Raw genomic sequence first — 27,997 nt, 5'->3', positions numbered from 1 at the left:
GCACAATAAATCTACTGGGGTATGACAAATTTTGTTCAAACACATGAGAAAAATCAGGTACATGGCCTTTAATTATAGACAGCAAAATTTAATGCAAGCTTTTAAATACTACAATAATATTATTATATAATTTATTATATTAAATTCTATTCTAAAATCCCAATATACTGTTATTATTGGATAACTTCATTGTACCAGCAGGGGGTGCTGTTTACCGTTCAGTCCTCTAAACCCAGATCTCTTGGATGGTTTTTGGAGGTACTACTTTGACACATAGCTCTGAGCATAATAGCACTGAAAAGTGAAGTTTAATGCCATACTGTGGAACATTCCAGGAAAAACCAATAACATTTCCATGACAGAGCCTTGACCAGAAAATGTTACATAGTGTACCTTTACATAAAACAACATTTAACTCATGTTAATATATTTTGATTGTATAATATAAAACATATATAACCTTTATTGAATTACTGCAATTACTTTTCCATTGACCCAGTAGGGGGTGCTGTTTACCCTTTGGTCCATTAAACCCAGATCTCTTGAATGTCTTTTGGAGGCACCAGTTTGGGCCCACAGCTCTGAGCATAGCACTGACAGGTGAAGTGGTCCTCCCATTGTTTCAGCTCATCTTCGGAGGGCCTGCCCACTGCCACATACTTACTGCTGCACTTGAGGACCCTGAAGTGGGTGGGGCTCAGGTGCAGGTAGTGGGCGGACTTGTAATTCTTCCTGATGCAGCGACCTTTGCCCTGACATAGCACCTGACTGCAGAGGAAGGTCGCCGCGGTGACATTAGCCATGTACGGACCCAGAGTGGAGGATAAGTACGAGGAGAGGGCCTCACATGATGCCTAAAAGAGATGATGGAGATTCAGTCATTTTATTTTAATAGACTATTTTTTCAGACCACAGTTAGTTTGTTTTCATACCTCACAGTTTCGACTGCTGACCACTAGTGAGCAGTCAAAACTGTCAGGTATGAAAGCAAAGTAAACCTTGGTCTGCCTGTAATTCCCCATTGTCCAGGCATAATCCATTGTAAGAGAAAATTTCAAATCTGTCAACTGGACAAAAATTGGAAAACCAGATCAACGTTTTTTTAGTGTTGTGCAGATTAGTTTGAATATTATTTTTTTCCCTTTTCTGTTTTTTTTCTTGTGTAGTTTTTAATAAATATAACACAGAATGATGTCTTATTAACAATCACTTCTCGATTTAGTCATGCAATAAACACTGCCTCTTTCAAACGTTCTACAACGCCAATTCCAATGGAGTTGAGACGCTGTGTAAAGCTTCAAAATACATAATACAATGATGTCACACTGAATGTCTCTCACAGTGGACATGGACCTCAGATGAAAATTTCAGACCCCTCCATGATTTCTAAGTGGGAGAACTTGCACAGGGTGAAATCACAGGGTGTTCAAATACTTATTTGCCTCACTGTACATGGCCGTTGTCCAAAACTTTTTCTTTTTTTTTTCATCAAAAAGCCTTTGTCAGATAATTTCTTTTTCTTGCTTTGGACCACACTACACAAAATGGTTGCCATTGTTTTACTCACATAGGCCTTACCACAGGGGCAGGTGATTGTATAAATGACATGATTTTGTTTTGCAGGATATGATTCCTCTGATATTTCTTAATACAAAGAGTGGCAGCTTTGAGGAGATCAGTTTTAAAAATATTAAAAATACTTTATTTACTTTATTTTTATATTTTAGTTTTTCCTTACTACCCAATTCCATATATTTAGCATCATATATTTGATGTCTTCCATATGTATATAAATGTAGAAAGTAGTAAATGTTAACAACAAAAGCATTTAAAACGTTTTTGGGTTTTTTTGGGTTTTTTTTTGACTGGTAGTGAACATGACAAAAATAAATCTGGACTTTAGGCAAGTGAGGGCAAGATCATTTCCAGCAGTAATGGCACATTTCCATGATTCTGTAACCATAACCAATAATTGTGAATGTAGCAGTTTTTGATACTCTGCTACTAGCATCTGGTAATTTTTTGATTTGCAGTTTAAAAAGTTTGAAAATATTTGTCTACTAGTCTATACAAAGTAGTATATTGCCTAAAGATAAATACTAATAAAATGAATGCAAATACAAAATGCATAAAACAGTATTTAAAAGTAATTTAAATCATCTTATTTTTATTTTTTATTTTTAAATGATGAAGAGAAACGGTGTCTCACCTAAACAAAATACAAATCATAATTCTCATTCCTCACAGTATTGTATATATTTTGTTATATGATTGTGCAGGGAGCATATCCACAATTAAAGTAATGCTTTGAGTGATTATCAGACACTAATGCTGTTGTTTCAGATTACTATTCAGTATTTTGTCTTCAGAGCAACAAACACATTAAAACGAGGAACTTCTAAAAGTGTACTTTCATATAAGACTAAATTAAAATGCTGCGTCTATGTTTTTTTTTTTTTTTCTTCCAAGAAACACTTAACCTCCTGAGCCCTGGCGTCCTCATATGTGGACAACACATTTTGGGTCGTCTAGGCCAGTGGTCCCCAACCACCGGGCCGTGGATCAATTGGTACCGGGCCACCGGCCGTCCAAGAAATAATTAATTATTTCTAATTATTTCTTTCTATTTATTATCTGAGTCCGAACAATCGTTTATTTTGAAAAATCTTTTATTTTGAAAAATTACCGGATTCTCTCAGTTACATTTCCGTCACTTGAGCGCTTGAACTTAACCCACAAATTAGCAAAATGAGTAAAAAACAGACGTCTTTGGAAAGTTTCTTTTCGAAGGGGACAAGGCCCAGTGAAGAGACAGAAAAAGAGCCAACTTCCAAGAAAAAGAAAGCTTTTAACAGACAATACCAGGAGTTCTACTTGAACTATGGATTTATCGTGACAGGTGATTTCCACAGACCAAGCCCTCTCTGCATAATATTCGGCGACCAACTCTGTAATGAGGCAATGAAGCCTTCAAAACTGCTCCGCCACTTGGAGAGGCGCCACTTGGAGAGATTTACTGCAGTGTGACTTCTGCTGTTGCCTTTGAGAGACCAGGTCAGAAACGCGTGGCTTCACCTTGGCCACCTTGAAAATGTTAATGTATGTCTGAGAAAAGTGTATAAAGTGTGTGGTGAGTGGTTTTACGGCCTTAAAACATATATATTAATTGTAAAAAATTAAGCTGACTACTACTACTGCAGATTTCGCCTATTGCAGATTATTTTTAGAATGTAACTCCCATGATAAACGAGGGACCACTGAAATTCATTCGTCATATGCTCTTAAAAATTACAATCTCCTCTTCTGCTCACACAAAACAAACTCACAATTGCATAGTTCAAAAGTGTTTATTTGCAGTGCATTACATTCATGTATGTGCTACATTTTTGTTGCATATTTGGTTTACAATCTTCATGATTCAACCACAATAAGTGCAGTGTCTCTGAGATGAACAAATTGATTTAATTTTTTATTTTTATTTTATTTTGACCAATATTTGATGCTTTAAGACTTTTGGTATACTTAAATCATTTTTGCACAGAAGATACTTGAAGACCGGTCTAAATATGTGCCACCCTTTACAAACCCATTGTAGAAAGTTGGGACACTCAAATTCTAAATCTAAATCTAAATCATATTGTTACTGGCACTTTTTGCTTATTTAATTTTCAGTATTTTTAGTTACACTTTCTTAAACTGGAAAGGGCTTTATAAAACAAAAATACAAAACATATTTAAACAAATCCATAATAATTTGTTTTTAAGTACGCTTTATGCAGTGTCCCAAACTTATGTAGACTTGGATTTGCAGGTCGTATTCAGTGTTTGTCAAACCTACAGTACATGAGATGATTGGAGCTGCGCATTTTTGGTTCTAGCCATTATATATAACTCTTTATTATAAAAGAAAACTATTAAAAAACACAATTTGATAAAGCACCTAAGTTCAGAAGGTAGCTGTCATGTTGAAAAGAGACTAGTACATTATATTTATATGTATATAAAATAAACAGAGGCATTCAGGCTCATCCAATGTAGAAAACACAGTACAAAAATATGATACTTATTTCTAAATTTACTAATATTTAAAGATGCACTGTGTATCTTTTCTGGTGAAGGATTTCTGTTGAAGGACTGTTGTCTCCATGGAGATGTCCTTTGCCTGAAATGTTCCACAGTACGGCATTAAAGAGGGAGTATTTTGCAAAATGTTTTTTGTTTTTTTTTAGCTTTCTGCCATGTCTGTGTAATCCTTCATCATCCAGGTATGATCCAAAAAGTAACAGGAGTGAAGACGTTTCGCTGCTCATCCAAGTTATGTCCTTCAGTTCTGGTTAGATCCATCTTAAGGGAAGAGCTAGAGAACTACACAAAGGTAACATGATGATCTAAATATCGTATGCGTTAGCAGTTAATAGCCCATAGTAATAAAATAGATCAATGGAGAGGCGAGCCAGCTCACAGTAAGAATGCATTCATTTTCAAGGTATGCTTTAGCAATTTAAACACCTGTAATGAAATAAATGCAAGATGGATAAGCTTAATGCCATATTGTGCAACATCACAGGCCAAGCAATATCATTTTCATGGAGACAAGCAGGTGGTGGACCCTCCACGAAAAAGTTACATATTGCACCTTTAATGATTGCTTTGTTGTGACCACCTGAATTTGTGTAATGCTATAGACCATTAGGGGCAGCAACAATCCCATAAAATCCCTATAACTCAATGTGTTATGTTGCATACACATAGTTTCCACATCAGAGTATTCAAAAATGTTTGTTGACATTGACGTCTTATATGTTTTTTTTGGACTGCAAAATTTAAACATTTTTGTATTCACAGTGGCAGAGTGATTAGCCTTCCCTCCTCACAACAAAGGTTTGGTTCCATCTCTGTAGCCTCGATCAATGGCTCTCAAACTGCGTACTTCTTTAGGTGGTACGCGTATACACCTAAAGTTCAAATATATGCTGACTTTATAGTCAGTTTAAGATACATTTTTGGGGGTTCTACCCTTGTCTAGTAGTTTACACCTATTGATACTTTGCACTGGAGGATACTGCATGTATGAAGTTAGCGTCATCCCCCCCGGGAATGTAAATGACATTGCAAAGTATTAATTCTAGACCTTGAACAGTCCTCTTTTAGACCTGGTTTGGATTTGGTGATATTTTCAAGGCCAACTATTTGGTGTGAAAAGTTTGAGAACCAAGACATTTATTTTTTGGTTAGCAGAGATAATCGTATCGTTGATTTAATCTTATTTGTGTATCTGGAAACCATAACAACATATAACTCAGCAGAAAGGAAGGATTTCCCCCTTTAAGTCAATAACACATTCAAATACATTTTAATTTGGTGTGAAAAAACAATATAAATCATAAATGTGCCCTCAACGCAAATACATACAACACTAGCATCACTGCCGTTAGCCTAGCACTGCTAATACTGGCCCTCGCTGCACTCTCTCTCCCCTCATAGCGCTCGCCTTGCTCATCCTCCCACTCCGTCCTCTTCCTCTCCTGCTCCTCCTCTTCCTCCCTTCGTCCCTTATCATCCTCCTCCTTCACTATGTTGATGCTATCGCAGCTCTCCCCCTCGTGGCCCTCATAGCAGTGGCATTTGAACCTGTCCCGGAACAGCTGGAGGTCATGTGTAGAGGGCCAGCCGGTGACAGTGAAGTCCCCCTCTCCAGACGGAGTGATGCGGTGCGTAAGGGGGCTGAGGTGCAAGTAATGACGGGCTCGGGGATTCTTACGGACACATCGACCGTTGCTTTGGCACAGGGAGTCACTGCAGAGCTCGGCGGCCCGTGTGACGTTGGTGATGTACTGGCCCAGACGATGGCTCAGGAAGTGCTTGACTTTGGTGCAGTTGTGCTGGGGAGACAAGATGGGGGGGTTCAGTACACTCCAAAAAATCGCAGAGGAAACATGTTACATTTAAACATACTTTTGAGTACCTTCCCGTGTTTTAAAACTTATAATAATGCCTAAGTTTAGAATACACACATTATTTTAAGTTGTGTTCACCCAGTGGGAATGAACCATGAAAAGAAGTGTGTGTATGGACTGAAGCTGTTGAGTACAGTATATCTCTGAATTTCTACCTGTGATGTAACAATCTGGGTAAAATTGAAACAAGATGACCATTAAAACAGGAATAATGAAGTAAGTCTGACTCCAGATATGTTTTTGATGAGGGAACAATTTTGTAACATGCTTAATAGCTATAACTTTTGCATAATATGTGTCCTCCTTGTGGACTACTAGAAAATCAATGGAAAATACCTTTTCTTTAAAATTTGCAAAAAGCGCGATTGTGTTTCAGCTACTGTTTCAAAGCAGTTGTCAAAGACTTCTGTGGGTTGCTTTGACAAATATGTAAATATGCACTTACTTATATGCGCTAGGAAATAAACGGTTAAACTATTTACTGTCATGCAGTTAGAAGACCCATAAACACTGTCCTCATTGTGATACATTTGTATAGAATTCCTTGTTGAATTGTGCATTGTAATTGCAAAACCACAACTGCATTCTTGTTGGGTCTGACATCCACACTGTCTGCAAGAATGAATTATGTCTCGTTAGCATGCAGACATTGTGGTCTGTATAACAATATCACACTAAATGATGAAGAGTGATGACAGTACAGCTTGTAAACTCACCCTGGACGAGGTCAGGTTCAAGTCTCCCCAGATGACAAAGCCGGCTGCCCCCAGGGCTGCACTCTCCCCAATGGTGTGGATCAGGTCTTTCTGCACAAAACACACACAGATTTATGTCACAAGAGCAACCACATAGAATCCTGTTTTTGTGGGCGTGATGTCTCAGTTATGGTGACCTCTGGCTGATGTCCTCACCAGAATAGAAATACAATAAAACAGAACCCTGTCAAGTGTGGATGGAGTTGTTTCCTTCTAGTGGTGGATTAGAGAAAATATCTGTAACTCTGTACTGTGTTATATACATGACAGTGCTTGTAAATTGAACCACAACGTCTATATCACTAGATGTCAGTAATGAACAAAGACAAATTAATACATAGATAAACCACTTGTTGATGATTACCCCCTACAACATTATCTTTCATTGATCTTGGTTAGAAAGAACTCAACAATTAGAATTAGAATAATCAGATAACCCAATATGTAGATCTGATGGTCGGTGTGTGTTTACATGTCCAAGAGAAATCTGATCATCAAAACACCTGGTGACATGTATCAGTTAACCGGTCGATTTTTAGAGTAACTCTTGTATTTGGAGGAAGTACAGTTAATTTTAAAATAGTTAGAATGTTTAATTTTTGTCTTTGGCACATTACTTTGCCCTTTTTCATGTTTTTCCTTGTCAAAACCTGCACAGGTGTGAACAGTCAGAATGAAATCAGATAACTCACATCCATCAACTGTTTACATGATATTTCAATACTCTGATAACTCCAGAAATCAGACAATGATCAGATTTTGGTGTGCACGTAAACACATATTATGCAAAACTGACTCTTGTGCGCTTTAAGCTATGTTAGAATGTTACCTGATCAAACGCATACCTGGAGTTGTGTTTTGGTTCATTTTACATGTTTGAATAACCCTTTATAATTAGTCTCTCTACATTTCCAAAGCTCAAAATGCTCTGTACCACCTTATGATGTCATGAAGTGGTAGTTTTCAAGTTAGCAGTTACCTTTTTTCAGTAGAGATGGGCAGTTCCAGGGCTGAAATTATCCAAATGATTTCTAATGAAGGTGTATGGGATTTAAAACACAATGAAGCACTTTCTGTATTACCACATGACATCACAAGGTTGAACAGAGTGTCTTCAGTTTAAGGGAAGAACTCATCCTAAATCTGCAGGGTTTGTGAGTTAAGTGTGTACAAATCCATATATGTTTGTGATGAGGAAACAACATTATCACATAGATCAGAAAACAGCATCATATTGACCCTTTAAGGTAGATTGCAGTTTCACCAGTGCTCTTTTGAATGAATAGCACCAAATAGGCCAGCCTTAACCATTTTTACCAGAGAAATGTTCCCAAGTTTTAACATTTGACCAAATATGCATGAATCTATCTTTTTGCACATTCTTACATTAGTGAGGAAAGCCAGTGCCTCATCCCTGTACCCCATCCTCAGATACACATAAGTGGGCAGGTCGTACTCCTTTGAGGTCAGTGAAGCTACCCTTGTCGCCTCCCGGATCCTGTGCTGTGAAAAGTGCAAGTTACTGATACTATTGGTGTGGCTTTTCCTTATGGCCACTGACGGAAACAATGCCGTACTACTGTTCCAAAGCCATAGCAACTCGTCATTTCTCATCCTCTCCAGAAGGGGGCAGAAGCCTGTGTAGTTCTCCTCATGGAGGTTATAATTATGACAGTCAGGGTAGAGGTAGAAACCCCATAGTCCATTGGGGCGTAGGCGAGTACCCAATTGAATAGTCCGTTGCATGAAAGCTTTAGCGCTCTTTTCAAATCTGCGTCTTGCTAACTCCTCGATTTGCGCCGCAGTTACATTAAAATATGCCTTACTAGTCAACTCTTTCGATTTTTTGCGGTAAATGTCTTTTTTGTGCCAGTTCCTATTCCATTGCGGTCGCCAAAATTCCCAGTCTATAACCGCAAGACCTCGAAAATCTTCTGCTGGGATAAAATGGTTGATGTCTTGGAACGCTTTAAACAAATGTAGTTCTAGACTGCAGTTCTGGGGAAGTCCACCGTGCACCGGATCCCCCTGTGGTGTGTAGTACGGGTAGTATCCCAGTCTGTTAGCGTAAAATATTGTAACATTTTGGCCTGTCCAGTCAGCGCGTGGGCTACCGTGAATGTGAAAGAGTTTCTCAAAGTTGGCAGTGATGTTGTATTTAATGGTGCACATGTCCAGGGGGGCGTTCCAAGCGGCGATGAATGGTTTTCGACCAATCAGAGGCAGCTTGGCCGGTTTCTGTCCGAACGCGGCATGGAAGAGCAGCAGGAGCCATGAGCAGGTGAGAGACACGGGGACGATGTGGGAGGAGGAAGTCCCGCCCACTGGCACCACAGGCATCCTGGGATCAGCGACTGTCAATCATCCTGGAGAAGAAGCAGAGTAGGATTAGTAAGGTACATGCCAACAAAATTAGCTTCAAGATTTTCTTAGAGGTCAAATCATGATTTTGGTTCTATCATTGTATTCAACACTTTTAACATATCTAGTAGGCCTACTGTTTGCAGCGACCCACATTTATTCCTGGTTTTGTTTGTTGCATTCTAGTTATTCAGTTTATAAGCTTGTTTCATTCATTTAATTTAGAGTACTGAGCAGAGTTTTGCCATTACAGTCAAACATGCCGACAAACATGCAAATGTAAAGTAGTTGTTTATGTTTCTTTGTGCGTCGCTTCCTGATTCACCGTTGATTAAATGCATTTAATAATTAGATGCAGACAACACAGCCCTCATTTTAATCGTAAGAGCTGCTTTTACAATATATATGTTCTGGGACAAAACAAATTCTACATTATTGCGTGAATAAAAAAAATATATATACAGCCCCTTTAAAGCATTTGCGACTTCTGAAAATGATTACTGTGATTGGTTAAATCCACCTGTCTCTCACTCAGAGCATAATGGAGGTTAACAAATAGGAGTGGATGGGAAGAAGTGTATTGAAACTGCTAATTATTATCTAAGCAGTATGTAGTGATTTTATCAAGTACTGTCCCAGTTGTTCACACTAAGGAATTTGGTTCAAAAAAACACACACACATTGTAAAATATTATGCATACAATCCGTTGCAAAATGTGGGTCACTTGTATGAAGTCAGTTATACCTCAGGAACTTCCCAGACAACACCAGGCAGTTTTACTCAGTGGAAAAGTTTCTAAATATGCAACAACATGGTCACTGACAGACTCTTTTAGCTACACAATTCCTTGAGAACACAGTGTGGTGAATGTATGGAGCTCTGGATTAGGAATGGTTTACCTAATAATACATAATCTCGGGAGGGAAGAACCTAATGATATGTTGGTCACGTTGAGATATAAGAGGTGATCCACCCTGCTGTTATACTGTTTACTTAAAATTATCATGCACTTTTACAACCGGTCTTGCTTATCTCAGCATTTTGTAACATGTAAAATCCAAAACATAGATGACACAGCTGCATAGAATTATTTTTATGAGTCTGTCAATATGCAGTGAGACAGTGAGATGATTGTAGATATATATATAGCCTACATATTATGCTGTTTTCTGGTCTATGTTATAATGTTGTGATCTCATCAAAAACATACCTGGAGTTGTGATTTGTTTCATTCACACATGACATAAACCCTGCATATTTAGACTGAGTTCTTCTCTCAAACTGAAAACACTCTGTTCCATCTTGGCTATACAGGAAGTGCTCCACTGTGTTCACTTGAATCATTTGGATCATTTCAATCCTGGAATTTCCAATCTCTATTTTAAAAAAGGGAAAAGGTAGCAGTCAACTCAAAAACTGCTGTTTCATGACATCACAAAGTGGAACTGAGCATTTTGAGCTTTAGAGATGTAGACAGACTAATAATAAAGGGTTACCTGTTTTAATAATATAGGACCTCTAAACATTACATTGATGTGTATAAAATGTATAATTTGAGGGAAAAAACTACAGCTACTACAACTATTGTTTTTGTAAACTTAAAATAACAAATTAGACCATTATTCTGCCAGTGTGGTTTTAACGTATGGTTATTGGTTTGGGGTTAAGATTGGTTTGTACATTTTGGTTTTAGACTCAAAGGGAGGTCAGAGGTCATGAGGAAGTGTTTCAGCAGCAGTCTTTCGGTGAGACGTGACTTTGTGTCCACATTGTAGACCTCATAATGACAGGCTCCACTGTGGAACTGTCTGGGACCTGCCTCATACATCTACTACATTCAGAGAGGCCTAGGGACATTAGCCTGGTCAGCCAACACAACACGTTTTTCTACACTACAAAGATGTGTAGTTTGGGTCCCTGCCTTATCGTCTAGAGTAGTGATTCTCAAACTGTGGTACATGTAGCGCCTCAGGTGGTACGCGAGGCCTCTACAGTTAACGTATTTGTTTAATTTACAGACAAATCTTTAAATATTTTTTTGTCTTATTCTCATTGTAAACATTCCCTAGCCCTAGCTCTTATTTAAGCCTAATAGAGTTTGGGTTTTCATTTATCTTTATTTATACAGGGAGAGCCTAATAAGAGTACCAGGTTCTCTTTTTCATGAGCGCCCTGTTAAATTACAGAACAATACAAACAAAAACAAACACAATTAATAACTGCACGTCCATTTAAAACATTACAAACAGGTGCAGGTGTGAGTATAAATGTTTATTCCCATTTCAGTTCTAGTGTGGTCAGTTTTTGGATGTAGATAATCATGAGATCATCTTGTCAAAGTTCACATGTCAGTTCAACAAACAAGATACACAGGCAGTCTATCACGTAGTCTCTTATGAATATATTTTATACAGTGTTGTTCTTTTCTGATAGACGGCAGTGGCCAACCTACTGTTTCATCGAGCATTCACTGATGGGCTTTTCATTCATCACCTTTTATGAAACGAAGAGCTGAGTGAAAGAGTGTATCTAAAGGTTTCAAAGTCGAGGCTGAAGTCTGTTTCTATAATAAAATAATAATTTTGAATTTAAACTGTTATTCTGAATGTGTCTTTAGTGTATGAATGTAACTTTAGTAATTTGAATACACCCAATTGGACAGCAGACGCTAAAATCCAGTGGGAAAACAACATTTGCCTTATAATTATGGGCCTTGTTCAGATTATGTCAATAATTGTGCCCTTATTTAAATTTCTAGTGTCAGGTCTTGTCGGAGTAGAAATTAGTTGTGTGTGACTCATTGCATTTCCTGAAGATGTTACACAAAGAAGGAGCGTGTTTCAGGTTGCCTTCAAATACATCCACAAGGTGTGTCTCTAATGAACTCAGATGTGGTCAATAAAAGTATCAGAAGCTTCCAAAGACATGACATCACTATCTGGGTTTTCCCAAATTGGCATAGTAATCTTACTGTATGTAAACTTCTGACTTTGAAGAAAACATTGAAAAACTGTGTAAACATTATTCTGGGATTTGGCAAATAGAAATTATTTTAGTAATTCTAATTGACCTAAAACAGGAAAAGTTTAGTCTGATTTCATGCCAGATGTGAAATAAAAAAGCATGTCTTATTGTGTAGGGTATGTAAACTTCTGGTTTCAACTGTATATCTGGATTTGTTTGAGTTGCCCAGACATTAATTAACATTATGTAATCTAGTTAATATGTCATAGTACATACATTCATATGTATAATTCCTAGTCTTGAAGTTTTGTATATCAAAAAGGCCTAACTCTTAAGGGATACTAGGCCCATTTCAGCCTGAACAGGATCAATTTGATGCCTGGGAATTAGGTTTGTTAGTAATATTGATATCAACCAAGTTACACAACCTCCGATAAATTCTTTCATGTTTACAAGATATTCTACATGAAATCTGCACATTAATGTATTTTAATGAAGAATTTGAGCCGGTGGGCGCTGGTTTTGTTAGAGTCACGTAAGACGCTGTTTATCCTATGTGTACGGAGTTGCTCAGTATTAGGTGTAGAATCTATTGCGACCCTATTTAAATGAATATCACCACGGACAAATAGATTATTCCTCTCCCAGAATCCACAAAAATGATCAACTAAAGGAATTCCTAGAGCACTGAAATAACCCTTCAGCCAAATGTGAAGTTGGTAGATCTGACTAAACTCCATGTCACCAAAACTGGGAGATGGAACTGGACCAGACATTAAGCATTGTTTTCCAGATTTTAGCACTGTGTCTATAAACAATATGAAGTCACTTTCCAACACCTTAGTTTGTTGTAGTGTAATGTGAGGATGCACTCAGTTTCAGCCGGTTGGATAACTACACAGTGTTCCATAGACTGACCGATGAGGAGCTGGGGGCAGGGCTTATTCAGTGAAGGGTGGCGTTCCCTTACCATCTGAGGTAAAGCTGATTGATAATTAATCACATATTGTGCCAGGGACTTTTTGCCCTCTTTTCCACATTTTGTAATGTCCTTATGGACATTCAAATTACTACAGTTTTGGATCTAAGACGGTGGTAACTTCTTATAACTTCATGGAAACTCATTCAGGTGAAGAATGTTAAATATATTTGAAAGCTCTGACTGGGACTTGCATGATGATGTGAGCACTTTCCCTTTTGTTACTATTTGTAACGAGGGACCAGTTGTGTGAGGGAGTAGAAGTTGGACTCTTTGGTTTACCTGCACCATGACAACCCCATGGCACAGGCAGAGGTTGGCTGACTGCATCCCACACCAGCGAGAGCAGAATTTACACCAGGAACAGCTATAGTCACATCTAATCATCATTTATCATGGTGATGGACATGGACTTATGTCTCCTGGATTTATGTCTCCTTGACACTCTATGTCAAGGAGTTACTCACAAGACTCTGGGTTTGAGTCAGTAAAGAGATGAGGTTCTCTAGTTCTGTCATCCTCACTGCCAAACGTAGACAGCTGTTGCAGTGCATGAAGCACTGAAAATAATTTTATAAAATTTTATAAACTTCAAAAGTTACACACAAGGGCCCCAAAAAGGAGCCCACTGTGTTGAGATGACTTGGGACAGATAGACACATGATGGACACACTCCACATTCCGCCATGTTTGACACATAATGTAGAAAACCTTGCTTAATATTGCAGTAGCATCATAGTATGGGAATATTTATGCCAGTTCTATATTTCTCAAGCTTATAACTTTTTGATCTGGTGGAAAGCCAAATAATATCTGAGGTGGTACTTGGCAAGAAAAGTTACTTTCATTTCAAACAGTACATCTTATTGAAAGTAGGTCAAATAACATGATAGACTATTGAAGTAAACACAAATACACTTGATGCTTGAAATAATGACTGCTGTCATCTGAGGTGAGGGAAGTTTGATTTTCTCCTAAATCAGACATGGGCAAACTACAGCCCGGGGGCCACACATGGCCCTTTGGGCTTCTTAATCCGGCCCACCGAATGTGACCAGATTATATTAAAATGGGGTAAACCTTGTTCAGTTTACCTTTTCAACAAGTTATTCATCATTTGGCACTTGATAAAACTGAATGCAAGTTTTTCTGCTAATAAATGACTCATTAATTTAATGAATGCACTTGGAAAACAATTTGTACAGTGAACCTTACTTACATATTCATGCTTTGCTACATGTTACAGGCCAAATGTCTAATGTAATATATATATATATATATATATATATATATATATATATATATATATATATATATATATATATATATATATATATATATATATATATATATATATATATATATATAACCGGCCCCTCTGTCAAATTTTAGAACCCATTGTGGCCTGTGCAAAAAGTGGCCTTTTGTTTACCAAAAGGTCTTGTGTGTGTAAATATATATATATGTATATATATGTGTGTGTGTGTGTGTATATATGTATATAATGTCTCATATCTGGGGACTCCCTAAAAGACCCACATTTCGTCCGGGGGTGGGACTTACATTCTATTGCGACCATGGCAACCAACTTTTAAACAGTGTTTTCCTATTCATGTGCTAGGTCTAAAAAAAAACCAAAACAAACTTTTTGACAAGACAAAGCTAATTTAGTATGGAGTCCCGTCATATCTGCGGCCCATATCCAACCAGGAAGTACAATAATAAAATTCACCAAAATTAAAATTTAAAAAACTAGAAAAAATAAATATAAATATATAAATATAATGATGTCAACTATGTTTAGTGAAATAGTCTTACATGTCAGTATTCCTAACTTTCTTAACACATCTTAAGTAGTTTGGGCATTACACCACTGCTAACAACAATAAACATGCTAACTGCACTCCAAAGTTAGTGTTAAATACTTTTAAGATAAAGAAATATACACAAGAGTAAACATATTTGCTATGCATTGTTTATTTTTGGAACAAGTTAATGCATTTTATAGCAAAGGACAAAGTTAAAATCTGTCAACTAGACAAATCGCTGCAGGAGTGAAGATGTTTCACTGCTCATCCAAGCCGCTTCTTCAGTTCAGAACTCAAGACTCGACTTGTACAACGATTTGTCCAGTTGACAGATTTTAACTTCATCTTTTGCTATGGATCAGACATGGATCATGCATTCTAACATATTTCAAAAGAAACGTTCTTTCTATTGAAATGGTTCAAAATGCATTTTCTTATCAATTTATGGGCCTACTGAAACGCCCTCCTCAGTCTAGAGAAGAAGCGTGACAGGGCAGACTTGGGGCGGGTGGTGAACGCTCTCAGCTCGTTATTGAGATGGGTCACTACAGCTGTTTCAAAAGCTGCAGCATCTGATGCACAAGCAGCCCCCAGGAGGGCGCTAGAGGACCCATACTCCACTTTGAGACGTTTGGCTGCTCTTTTGCCAATTTTTTGTAAGGCCTCACAGCTGATATCAGCATCTTCATCGACAATGAGATGCTCCTGGATCTTTCTATGTAACTCCTCAGCCATTATACTGGTGTCATGATTGGGGATTCTTGCCATTTCAAACATTTTTTTGACACAAGCCTCTGTAAGGCTGTACGTCACTTGATGTCCACAGGGGGCCGCAGGCGGGTTGCTTGTCTCTGATATGGTTTGTTGGACAGTGGACATTTCGTCTGTCGGTTGGTGCGGGGTGTGTTCTGCTGGCTCATGTTCCGTGGCACTTGGTGCTGGTGAAGTGCTGCTCTGGTGTTCTTCAGGCAGAGTCGGACTCAGGCTGCAGACATCTTCAGACTCCCCTTGGTGAGTGGTGGTTGGGGTTGGTTCACACCACTCTATGATGCCATGGTTTTCTCTTGTAACTCCAATGAAGGCCAACTGCGACAGGACTTCCACAGGCAGAACCTGTAGGTTCACTGATGCCGGATGGACCTTCTCCTGGGGCTCGTGGTTTGCATCGGTAAGGGGTGCAGTGCCCTGGGTGACATCAGGTACGTGTTGTTGTTGTATGTCATCCAAAGAAACATTTTGATTGACAGTGGTAACTTCCTGTGAAATAGTTTCCAATGAGCCTTCCTGGAGGGTGTCAGGTTCCATATCCTGGAGCGTGTCTGGTACCATGTCCTGGTGCTCTGATGTTGATACATCTTCCTGTACCTCAGGTGTGGTGCCCTCACTAACCTCAGATAAATGGACTGGGGCAGCTTCAGAGACCATCTCTTCAGTACCTGAAGGAGCTTGTGGCTCACACCACTGGACTGTGTTGTTGTCATTCCGAATCACACCCATTGCCATCAACATAGGGAGGACATCTGGAGACAGCAGGTGGAGCTTGTCATCTCTGGCTTCTGTGCATGTGTCCTCCGGCAGAGTTTCAGACGCTTCTTCTTGAGGAACACCAGATGTGACTTCTTCAGTAACCACATCAGGCTGTTGTAGGTCCACTGGTGCAGACTGGAGCTCTTCCTCAGATTGGGTCACTGGTTTGATCATCTCCTGAGGAGGTGGGTGGTGCGCAGGACATGTCTCCTCTGGTGAGTCCTCTGAAACACTGGTGTCCTTAGGTGGGTTTGTAGCCATAAGCCTTTCTTTCATAGCTTTAAATGCTTGCATGCGTTCCAGCTTGTATAATTCCTGCTGTCGGACAACGTGCTGCTGGAACATCTGCTCCTGGTGAGGATGCAGCCTTGGGTTGTGCATCTCCATGAGCTCCTTATACCCCATCATCTCCAGCATTTTGTGTGCTGCCCTGGTCTTGGCTGCCTTTTTGGAGGAGGCCATTCCCTGGCAGGACATGTTTCCAACTCTTACCTCCACACAGAAGGTGGTGCTGTAGCGGTCATGTTGTACAAACGAGACCACCCTGTACTCAGGAGATCTTTGCTTCCTCACATCCAGTATTTCTGAGAGGGCGCAGATTGGATTTCTATTATAGAAATAGTATGGACGTTCCACAGGGTCCTCCAGATCCATGTGGGGTTTACGCCAGTACGGAGTCGCCTTCTCTGGCACTGGAAGCTTCTTCAGGTCCTCCACCACTTTCTTGGCTGCATTTGTTTTAGCCTTTTGTTTTGTGGGTCCATTGCCAAAGCCAACAAAGTTCCCCGCTCGTACTTCTGCGTGGAATATTTTTGTAGGTGTTTGGCCCTCTTCTTCCACCTCAAACTGGACATGCAGATCATGCAATACAGCAAGATCATGCAAAAGTGTCAAGTCTGACTTGTAATCCTCCTTAGGTATTTCAGTTTCCATTTTGTAGTGTTAACTGAACCGCAAATCTACTTTTATGCAAGAGTTTCTGTGAAATTGTCTCTCTGTTCGACGAGTCTGGTTGTTTGTGTCCAGTGCTCTGACTATGCTCTCACTAAATCTGAAGGGTGTGATGTCACCAAGCGAGGCGTGACGTCATAAAGGATGGAATGTCATTGTCATGGCAACAATCCATTGGTTTGAAGAGAAGGAGAATGGTGACAGTTGCCATAGCAATATACAATTCCAATTTTACATTAGTTACGTGGGAGGTTGTGGGCTATATATAAATATATATTATACACATCCAGGCCCGGCCCCTCTGTCAAATTTTAGAACCCCATGTGGCTCATGTGTCAAAAGGTTTTCCTCCCATAATCTCCTCTATTTTTATAGCATCACTGAAATCAACAAACCTGATCTCAGATTTGGCAAGCTGTGCCTTAGATTTGAATAGGATAGAATAATAATGCCTTACGCTTGTAATGCACTTTACAGGCTTGTCAAAGCGCTACACTATAGTCATTATTCATTCATTTCAACACTTGGTGATGGTAAGCTACTATTGTAGCCACAGCTGCCCTGGGGAGACTGACAGAAGCAAGGCTGCAAGCCAATCTGCACCATCAGCCCCTCTGACCACCACCTATCATTCACACACACACCACTTTCATACTAGGCAATGTGGGTGAGGACACAACAACAGAACTTGGTCGGAGCAGGACTCAATCCTCCGACCTTCAGGTTGGGGGACCAACACTCTAACCACTGAGCCACTGTCGCCCCACTGTCATGCCAAAGCACTTGCTGTATTATTAATGATTATTTCTTTAAACACATACACTACAGGTCAGTATTTAAAAGTCACTATTGGGCTTGGACAATAGATGCTTGTCGAGTTTACCAAATGTTAAGACAGAGTGTCAGCATTAAGCCATTTAAGATAATGAGCCATGAGTGCTGTTTACTGCTGTTACTCCATATATCAGCAAAACCAGCAAGTCTGGCTCAACCTCATCTTTAAACACCACATTATTGGGTGGGAATGAATTCTATGGCCATTCACAAGCGCACCAGTTATTCTAGGCATCTGAGTATGTCCTTTGGTGATTGTGGCAAATTTTATAGAAGACATATTGTGGATTCTAGTGGCTTTAACATGGATTTGGTCCTTTCAGATTAGTATTTCAAAATTTCTAAGTTAAAATAATGTTTATAGAAAACACACTTTATAAACTACACAATGAAAAAATAAACAAATGAAGCCCTTAGGCAATGTAAACACTATGCTAAAAGAGCTGTGCACGTAATGTGAACACACTTTGACCACAGAACGAGTCCAGGGATGGTTTATGGACTTAAAAACTGTATGAGAAGTCCGGAGCATTACCGGTGACTCACCAATTTGGGCAAAATACAAACTGAACATTTCTGAATGCTTAGAGACGACTTTAGATGAGTGGATTAATCAAACAAGCGTAACAAAATCAAAATACAACTCCAGGTATGTTTTTGATGAAGCGACAACAACATGGTTAAATGCTCAAAAAAGTACATTTTGCATAATATTTGTTTAAGATAAAATAAACTTCAATAGCTTACATTTCACTTTAAAATAATGTGATACCATGCAGAATCCAAAACAACTTCAAAATGAATTGATCGCTTGACCTTTCAGACCTCCATTGCAGTGCAACTTGCCTCTTTTCTTACTCAACAATATCAACTCTATACTCCATTATATATCCAAACACAAGGCTTTTCCACATGATTGCTTGGTAACTGTGCTATAACTTCTTGAATGTTTATGTTGAGATTACATTTACTACTCTGGCACGTTCAAATACTCCATTATGTGTTTAGTATGTTGGTTTGGGAAAGGGATCAGTTTTTGCACTGCTGCCAGTTTTTCTCTTATGGCTTTTAGAAACAATTTAACTGCAGCCCATAGATCTGTTTTCAAAGGCATTCAAGCAGCAGAATTACTCTAAATGTATAGGCCTATGTGATGTGAGGTAATGCTGTCTGGCTAAAGTAGAACCACAAACACAGAGATACATGTGTCTGATGTGAGGATTGGTTATCATTTTGACTTTTACTTCTGTCCACTAATTTTAGTATTATTCAAAATGTTGATGAATTTCTGTCTCTGTTCCAGTGATGTTCATCATCAGTTACTTTGAAAAGAGAGTACTCAAAGTCATTTACTTTTGATGACTTGGGCCGTACCTGTAAAAAACCCCAAAAACAAACAGTACTGATATTTTATTAAGTTAAAAAACAGTACTGATGTGTTATTGAGTAAAAAAACAATACTGATATGTTATTAAGCAGCTCTAAGGGTGGTTGCATGTAATTATATAAATGTTTTATCCTCCATGAAACAGGATGTACACTGTTAGCATGCTAGTTGTTGCTGGTACCGATGCGTTAAATCACGTGATTTGTTAGAGAACAAGTTGTAATCAGCTCTGGTTAAACTATATTTTCTCCCACACACTGGCACAAGACAAGACTAAGTTGTGTTTTGATTTGGATACTTCACAATACTTGTGAAGTACTCATAAATACAATAAATAAATAAATACAATACTCATAAACTCACTCAATAATTAAGTCAGATAACAAAAAACAATCTTGAATTGCAGTTGCAGTATAAATTGAGTTATTTCTGCGACTGGAGTCTTGGTTTGTCTGGTACCATTTAAGATCAGATTTGTTGATGTCTGACTGGTTCACTCCACATTCAAGCTTAACAAATCCATAGCAACAAAAGAAGTGTCTCCAGTGGAAAACCAGGCTCAATTAGACCAAATCACTCTGAGAAATTACTGAAAATGACAGAACATGAGATATGGTCGGGGTTCTGGAGTAGAGGGGACGACGATATCTCCTTAATTATGATTTCATGTCTAGATCTTCATGAATATATTGAAATTAAAGAGCCTGCAGCCGATTTTGATTCAGTGACTTCATTCTGATGTTGAACCTTGACAGACATGTGGTTCTCATCCAACGACTTTAAAATTGTTGGTCCCTGGGAGTGATTTTCTTCTGGTTCTCGTTCAACAAAATACCTGTCTAAAGGTAATAGCCTATCATTCAGTCTCTTTTTTCCGCAAATAGCTGCTTTTACAATGTGCTGCATGGACTTTTAATTGGAAGTTTTAAATCTTGTAAACCATGGTACTTTAAACTAAAATGTGTTTAAGCTAAGATTGGATTTAGGTGCTTGATGATGAGAAGCAAAAATGTTAAATGTTGCATGTGTCTTTGTGCAATACAATATAAAATTCTAAACCTTGAGCATTATTTTTATTGCCATGCATGGCCGGCCAAAACTACACACTTTGACAATACTTAACAAATACATTTAGGCTTGGAACTATATCCAGTCCTCTTAATTTCAGATTTGTGTGATTAACAGGTGGACTGACCAATCAGAGAAAGGCATGATTTGTTCTTATCTAAACAAACATGGCAACTTACAAGTGAAAAAGGAAAAAAAAAAAACACAAAACTGGGAAACAGCATAGATTTCAAGTACTATTTCAAAGTACTAATCTGTATCTGAGGTAAAAGAAGTTATACATGTTCTGAATGATACGACAATTTTCAAGAGAAGATGTCACGTACGACAGCTTCTACTGTGGTTGGATCGTCCCATGTTAGGACAGTTGTTTGGCGCTCTTTATGGTCTCAATCCAGATGCTTCTGCATCCATAGATAATGTAGAAGGGTCTGGCTAGACAGGCAAAAGGAAACCAGTAATGACAGGATGAAGAGCAATACAGGAATGTTGTTATTCTGATAAGATACCTTTTATCTGTATTCCCTGAAGGAAGTCATTTTGTAGTTGGCTCCAATCACAACAATTTCCAACAGATTTGCCTTAAAATCACATATTTTTAAGACTTTTTGGGAGTAAATATAAAACCACAAAAACATTGGGAGAGGAAGACGGAGGTGAAGGGTTTGGGAGTGGAACAGACTCCCTGATGGTGGCTGAGGTGTCTGCCAAAATACTCATTGCTTTTAAATACACCATCTGTTCTATATGATGTGCAAAGACCAGTACCAGCACTCCCAGTGTTACATAATGCATTCAAGTCCAATGTAAGTGAAGTGAAACAGGATATACTTCATGTCCCAGCATGTAGGACTGGAACAAAGCCATTCCTAGAAAGAACCAAAACATCAAAGTCACATGGTATGCGGAAACTAGGGGGACCTGTTTTATTAAAAGGGGCAGGAAAAAAAAAACTTGGCACGGATGTTGATAGCTATTAGGCAAGGCAGGTAAGTGCTTGGGTTATCCTGTCTACTGGGGGATGGGGGGCAGAAAGAAGACAGACCTATCCATGCGTTACAGAATGATAAAACATGAGAAGCACTGTCATTTAAAACTAAATATTCTACCTTTTCAATGGGAAACAGTTTTCAAAATGTCACATAGACCAGGAAGCTGAAACCCATGGACAGTCTATATTGGCTCCCAGTATAAATAAGTTTTATGAACAGTTGACTTTCCAAACAGTAACAGTTTCCTCTTTTTGCCACATTGTAATGGTGATTTTTACTACTTACTAACCTCACCTATGGTTTTAGAATGCAGAATTAACTTATTTTGTTGTTTTAAATGTGTACAGTAATTACCTGTAAGGCATTTCTTTTTTGTCTTTTTGGAGGGCCCCTGTGATGTTTAGCTTGGGGCCGAAAACTGATCCTTACAGTGACTCTGATAACAAGAAATAAGCACTGGGCCAGTTTTTTTTTTTTTTTTTCATCACATCAAATTTGGGTTGCTGATAACAGCTTATATGCACTGGATGGCATATTGAGAGTTAATAAAACATACTATATTAATAAATCCAGTCTGATCTGAGTGAAGACATTGTTTTGTTTTTTTGTTTATTAAATGTATTTATTTAATTTTTTTTAACAAATATAAAAATGTGTTATTGATTATAAAGTTAATTCATAACTGTTTTTTACACATGTAAGAGACAAGTTGCGTTGAAGTTCTCATGTTAACACGTTGTTTTTGGCAAATATAGCATTTTCAAAACAATAAGAGGTAACACAATGGCCTAAATAATGTTATATGTTAGCAGTTAATACCTCATAGAACTATAATACTCCCTCTTTAAATAAAATTGTCTTTGTTTGTAGTCTAGACACACAGACCAGACTCACACAACAGAGGCCATGTGATGGACCTAAATTAACTGGAACACTATAAATGTCTCCCACGACTAATGGAAATAACAAAACAGTCTGGTAGGAAAAACTTGAGTCAAAAATGTGCTGCTGAAGGAGAACTTGTACAAGATCTTTGTCTGGGCCAGCATTCCAGAACGGGACATCTCACCGCTGCCCCCGCTCCTTACAAAACCCGGTACACAGACTGCTGCCAGCTCCACCAGTCCAGGACGATTGTGCCAAGCCAAGAATGATTTCACAATATTAAATACTCAATACTATGTACATATAGAGAACTGTGCATTGTAAACCTGGATATCTGGTTGAATCCTTTAAATAATGTACAATAAGGTGCATTCTCTTTTCTGAGCTAAAACACTTTTGACAAGAGCTGGAGCTGGATTTATAATTATCATTCAAAGAAACACATGTATGTGTTTCTTTGAAAACACATACATGCGGTCCTATCGTGTTGAGTAGCAAAATATGCAAACAATTTTGGGGGTCTGAGGTACATTCTGAGCAGTGAACAGTTATATAACACAGGGGCACTTAGTTCTCACATTAAAGAAGACATATACTACAACATTGAGTGGCTAAATTACAAAAGTAAACTATAATGTGGTTAATTGCTCTTAAAGGTCAACTTTGAGTAATTTTTCTCCAATCATTTTAGGTAGGAAGACTCGTCCCTTCTTGTGTTCATAAATTTGGAATGTGGAAAATTAATCTACATTTGAATTTGGTATTTTACATAATGGTTTGAAATTTGACACAGAAACTGAAATGTACTATATTTGACCCATCCTTCAAAAAAAGCTGGGGCAATTAGTCAGGACCCATCTCCAAATCTTGAGTCAGGCTTGGTCAGGACTACGTTAATTGGAGAATTATGCATGTTCTTGGTAGATGTGGTCTGTTTCTTTTAGATGTTTTTAACTCTGGTGTTGAGGAGAATTGTTGTGTACAATAACGTGAAATATTGTAGTGTTCTGGTGTAAGGAAACGCTTCAAATTTCTTCTGGTTGTTTATTTTCTGAACACAAATGCGACTGTAGGCTGTAACCCACACCAAAACCAGAGCAAAACAACAGCAGTCTCCACTCAGCAGAGCCAGTTCCCCGATTTACTGTAACTGTAATAACCAAGTGTCACATACAAAAGCAGCTACATTAACAACAGCACACTTACAAGAACAACAAAAGGTGTCAACTCTGAGCTGAACAAAAAATATCACTTCAATACACCATAATACAAAACATTTATTGAGTAACAGAGATTGGATACAAAATTCCTCCATGTTTTTGACTGCAAATGGATAATTAACCCACAAAACATTTCCTATTCCTTGTTTTTCCCATCTCATCTAATCATGACATTGCGTTTGAGCCCTCCATGAAACACTCCATGAGCTGTGTTTTTTTTACGCTGTAACTCAATGTGGTCACAGCCCACTATTACACATGTAGTACGTACCACAGCACCAAAACCCCAAAGAGAACCACACATTTCCATAGGACTCAGCCAAAGCCAACCTCCAGGCACGGGTGAAGGGGACTGGTGCTGGGGTATGGCTGGATGAAGAGCTGTCAGATGAGGAAAACATATGGGGGGATGAGGACAAAAGCTAGAAAGAGAAAAGGTAATGGAAATATGCTTATTCACAAGGATTAGTAGTAGTAGTTGGGTATTATGATGATTATAGATTTTTGCAATGCAGCATATGTTTCAATGATTATTATTAAACTATTGGAAAAGCAACTATTGAAGTCAAGAAGTGTGTTCACATTTGACCTGGTTTAGTCTAAATGTAGTCCAGGTTTAGTTCTGCGTGGAGTCATAATTTTGATGTGAGTATGAATAAGTGTTTAGTCTCCAATTGTTGGTAACACTACACAACCTTAATAATGCATATGGAAAGACTTAATTAATGGTTGTCTTCACCTTTAAATTACCGTACTTTGCATCAAAACCTCTTCTTTAAAGTAAACAAAAATTAGTTTTACCCTAGTACAGATATATTGTATAAGCTGCTCTTAAGGTAGACATGAGCAGCGTGTGCATCCAATTGTAAAACTTTCTACGAGAATCAGGAAGTATGCTATTAGCAAATCTGTCGTTCACATTTCCATGGCTAGCAAATTGAAATCAGATCTGTATAAGTTGTGAAAAGCACTGAAACTCATTGTGGTGAATAATTAGGATGTTAGGAATGCATTAGGAAAGTGAGGAATAACTTTTGGACCCCATTTCTCAAGCTCAGTCAAACGTGATCGTCCAATCAGATCTGTTTTTTGTTTTTTTTGTGACGCATAAAACAAAGGAGGTTACTGGTGACCTATCATTTACAAATAAAATCAAATTGATCTCACCTCAGATTAACAGAGTTTAATGCTTTGCTCATAGATTCTGTAGAAATACGTGATGTTTTCCAGTCCCCTGTGATATTCCTTTCCTTTATTTTTTCAATACGAACGGACCATGCCTGTCCCCTATTGGCTAATCCACCTGTCAATCACACCCATTTGAAAACGGTGAGATTCAGCAGTGATCAGATTCACACGTTCGTAAAGTACTGAAGAAGTGTGTATTCTGAATCCCAAGCAAGCCTTTTGTATGGTCCTAGTAAAAATCTATGATCAATCCTTTCCCAGCCAGCAAGCTCGGTAAGAAAACTATCAGGATCAAAGTTATAGTTTAGGCTCTCATAGCAATGTACAGCAATTACACTGCTTTGAAGTCAGCTGAATCTTTAAGCACTACAAAAAACATGGTGATTGTGTAGAACCGCATTGGCCATAACAAGCCCAAAACAAGAGCATGATTCATGGGAAGAGATACAGGAACAGCTCACATATTCAGTCAAACTTTATTTATAGGGAACTTTACACCATCATAAAGAAGCCCAAGGTGGATTACATCAACAGTACAAAAACAATGTGAAGTTAGTTTTGGACAGAACTGTGAAACTAAACTAAAAGATAATATTACATTGTTTTCATGGAAGTGTTTGCATTTGACCCATTTTTCAATAAGTTGGGTTCACATGTCGTCGTAACATAATAAACTTCCCAGAGTATAAAATTGAGCAGCAGGCCAGGTCAGAATTCTATGCCGGAATTTGTCTTTTAACCATCTAAACGCCGCTTTTGTTCACATGAAACAAAAAGTGACACAAAGTTCGACATCTTATCTGTATGCGCAAACAAACCAAGACTTTTTTTTTAGCACCATGGCTTCAAAAAGTGGTGGAAATATTCAGAAACACAGGTGTGATCGTTGTCAGTTGGGCTTTGAAATTAATATGGCAAGTTTGGGGATCCAGTCTCTAATGGATCCACAAATTTGTTCAATATTTGTGAATTTTTGGTTCAGATATTTCTCTCCAAAACCTCACCTCTTCCATTTTATTATATAGGCCCCTGCCCTCTGTGTGAAATTGTTACATCACAGTCTAGACTAATGTTGCAAGCCCGCCCTATGCCACAAAAGTAGCCTGTCAGGTAACTTCTCTATTTTTTTATATAGCTTTGCCTGGAATGTTCTGTAGTATGGCATTAAATGTATCTATCTCACACTTTATAACCAGAAAAAGTTAAAAAGTGCAGCTTTATGGACCAAAAAGCCAAACTTATTCAACTTCTCATGCCTCTTTACCTTGTCTACTTTCACTATACACAGATTAAAAGCTCAAAATCCCCCAGCTAATTGTCCACATGTTGTGCTCTGATCCCCCATCCCAGACTGTCTGAGTGGGCGGATACCATCAGAGCACCATCCTACCCAATAAACAACAGACATAAGGCTTTTATAGGCATCCCAATCTCTCCTGCACAACACATGACCTCCCTGCGTTTTTACTGCCACATCTGCTAAACCAAGTCAAAGATGTGGATGGTGAACGTACCTACTTTTTGGTAAGGTTTTGTGTCCGGTTGCATCAGTTTTAAAAGATTGGTGATATTGAAAGGATCGTGGGATGGGACAAGGTCTTTCCATATGTTTACATTTTGCTTGGATGAATTACTATGCACTGGTGAGTTATATTTTGCAGTTCAAAAAGCCAGCTCTACAGTGACAGCAAAAACATAAATTTGATCAAAATTGTGAACTGAGGCATGCAGTTTTGTTTATACTATGTGAAAATCTTGTCTTGTCTCATTCTCGTGGACCCAGTCTCGTCCCATTCCAATAAGATAACAAATCAAATGAAAAACAATAATATTTTGCATGAGTCCGCTTTTACATTGAACTGAAGACACAGCAATGTTCATTTAACAAACAGCTGAACAGTTGACTTGTGAAATCCACAATTTAAAGTGCAAAGTGCAGTTTCCTCAGACCTGACCTTACCCTGGGGTGGTCACGTACTTGCCTCCAATATTTTTGTGAGCCATAAAACTCATAAAACATCCATAATGACATAAAAAAAACTTGTTGAAAAGTTACACAGTTGAATTTTAAAACACCTTTGATGATATTGCAAGGAAATTAAACAAAAAAAACATGATTAAATCCAACTGAGTAACTAACTTTTTTTTCCTGGTGAAATTTTTGACATCTCTTATCACAATGAAGGAAACCAGCCCTCTTTCTACAATACCGTACTTCCTATTTAGTCCATTGAGGATATTTTAAGGGTTAGCCACATTCCTGACATGTCAAAACTGTCTGCCACCCCCTCCTTCACTCAAAACAAACACTAGCGTGCAGCCTTCAAAGTGTACATTTTTACTAGGAGATCGTTCAAAACATACCTGTAGATGCGTACGGCCCGATAGGAGGGCATCCGGGTGAAAGTTGAAAGGTGTACGGGGTCAACGCGGAGGTCATGGTGGAGTTTGTAGTAATGTTCGGCTAGCACATGCTTTGGTCCTGTCAGGGAGAAACACAGTCTTAGAGCTGCTTATATAGTACAGTAGGGAGGGAGAGAGGGAGGAGAGAGTCTGAGCCACAACAAAGATTAGAGCAGAGAGAGCGACAGAGTGTGAGAGAGAGAGATTGGGAGAGAGGGCAAGAGAACCACAACGCAGATTAGAGAGAGAGAGAATAAGTCGGCTACAACTACAGCAAGGATAATTGCACAGAGGGGGAGATTAGAGTGGAGTAGAGAGAGAGGAGGGCAGAGGGAGGAGAGAAAGAGAATCAGAGCGAGAAGGAAGGAGAGAGAGAGAGTTGAGGGCAGGGTTAAAGCTGCTCTGAGCCGATCCGCTGTCATTGAGAAGGAGTGAGATGTAAACATGCTTGTTAACTACAGGGCACGACCAAGTGGACTTTTTCTAATCTAACCTGCTATACTTTTGTTTAATTAGGTCAGTTTCTCTTTGCACATTGATTAGCACTAGCTGTTTTATCGAACACATTGCATCTTTATATAACTAAAGAAAAAATACTTAAAGGGGATATAATATCAAAAATATAGAGTCATGTGCTTTTAAAGAGCCCATATTACACTGTTATCTGATTGCTGTTATAATGTTGTTGCTGGAGTTTCATTCACACATGTTTAACAC

General features: G+C 38.5%; 1 protein-coding gene across 1 annotated transcript; it reads right to left on the bottom strand.

Moving 5' to 3' along the window:
* Positions 1-3,345: 3,345 nt before the first annotated feature.
* On the bottom strand, positions 3,346-27,510 carry LOC117372899 (hyaluronidase-4). Its single transcript, XM_033968778.2, has 4 exons — positions 27,242-27,510; positions 8,099-9,078; positions 6,674-6,763; positions 3,346-5,882 (listed from the first exon to the last, which is right to left on the bottom strand). Exons 2-4 carry the CDS (start codon positions 9,050-9,052, stop codon positions 5,382-5,384), a joined length of 1,545 nt encoding a protein of 514 aa, XP_033824669.1. The 5' UTR covers positions 9,053-9,078; positions 27,242-27,510; the 3' UTR covers positions 3,346-5,381.
* Between the last annotated feature and the right edge of the window lie 487 nt (positions 27,511-27,997).

Source organism: Periophthalmus magnuspinnatus, chromosome 6 (genome assembly GCF_009829125.3).
Source record: "Periophthalmus magnuspinnatus isolate fPerMag1 chromosome 6, fPerMag1.2.pri, whole genome shotgun sequence".
Classification (NCBI taxonomy): domain Eukaryota; kingdom Metazoa; phylum Chordata; class Actinopteri; order Gobiiformes; family Gobiidae; genus Periophthalmus; species Periophthalmus magnuspinnatus.
The sequence above is the reverse complement of the archived record's forward strand: the minus strand, read 5'-3'. Positions and strand labels throughout refer to the sequence as shown.

Excerpts from the sequence above, each read along its gene's own strand:
- LOC117372899 (XM_033968778.2), bottom strand. The coding sequence starts at position 9,052 with ATGCCTGTGGTGCCAGTGGGCGGGACTTCCTCCTCCCACATCGTCCCC. Across the intron at positions 6,764-8,098 it reads CACTGGCTTTCCTCACTAAT|AAAGACCTGATCCACACCAT; the intron begins GTAAGAATGTGC and ends TGTTTTGTGCAG. Across the intron at positions 5,883-6,673 it reads TGAACCTGACCTCGTCCAGG|CACAACTGCACCAAAGTCAA; the intron begins GTGAGTTTACAA and ends TTGTCTCCCCAG.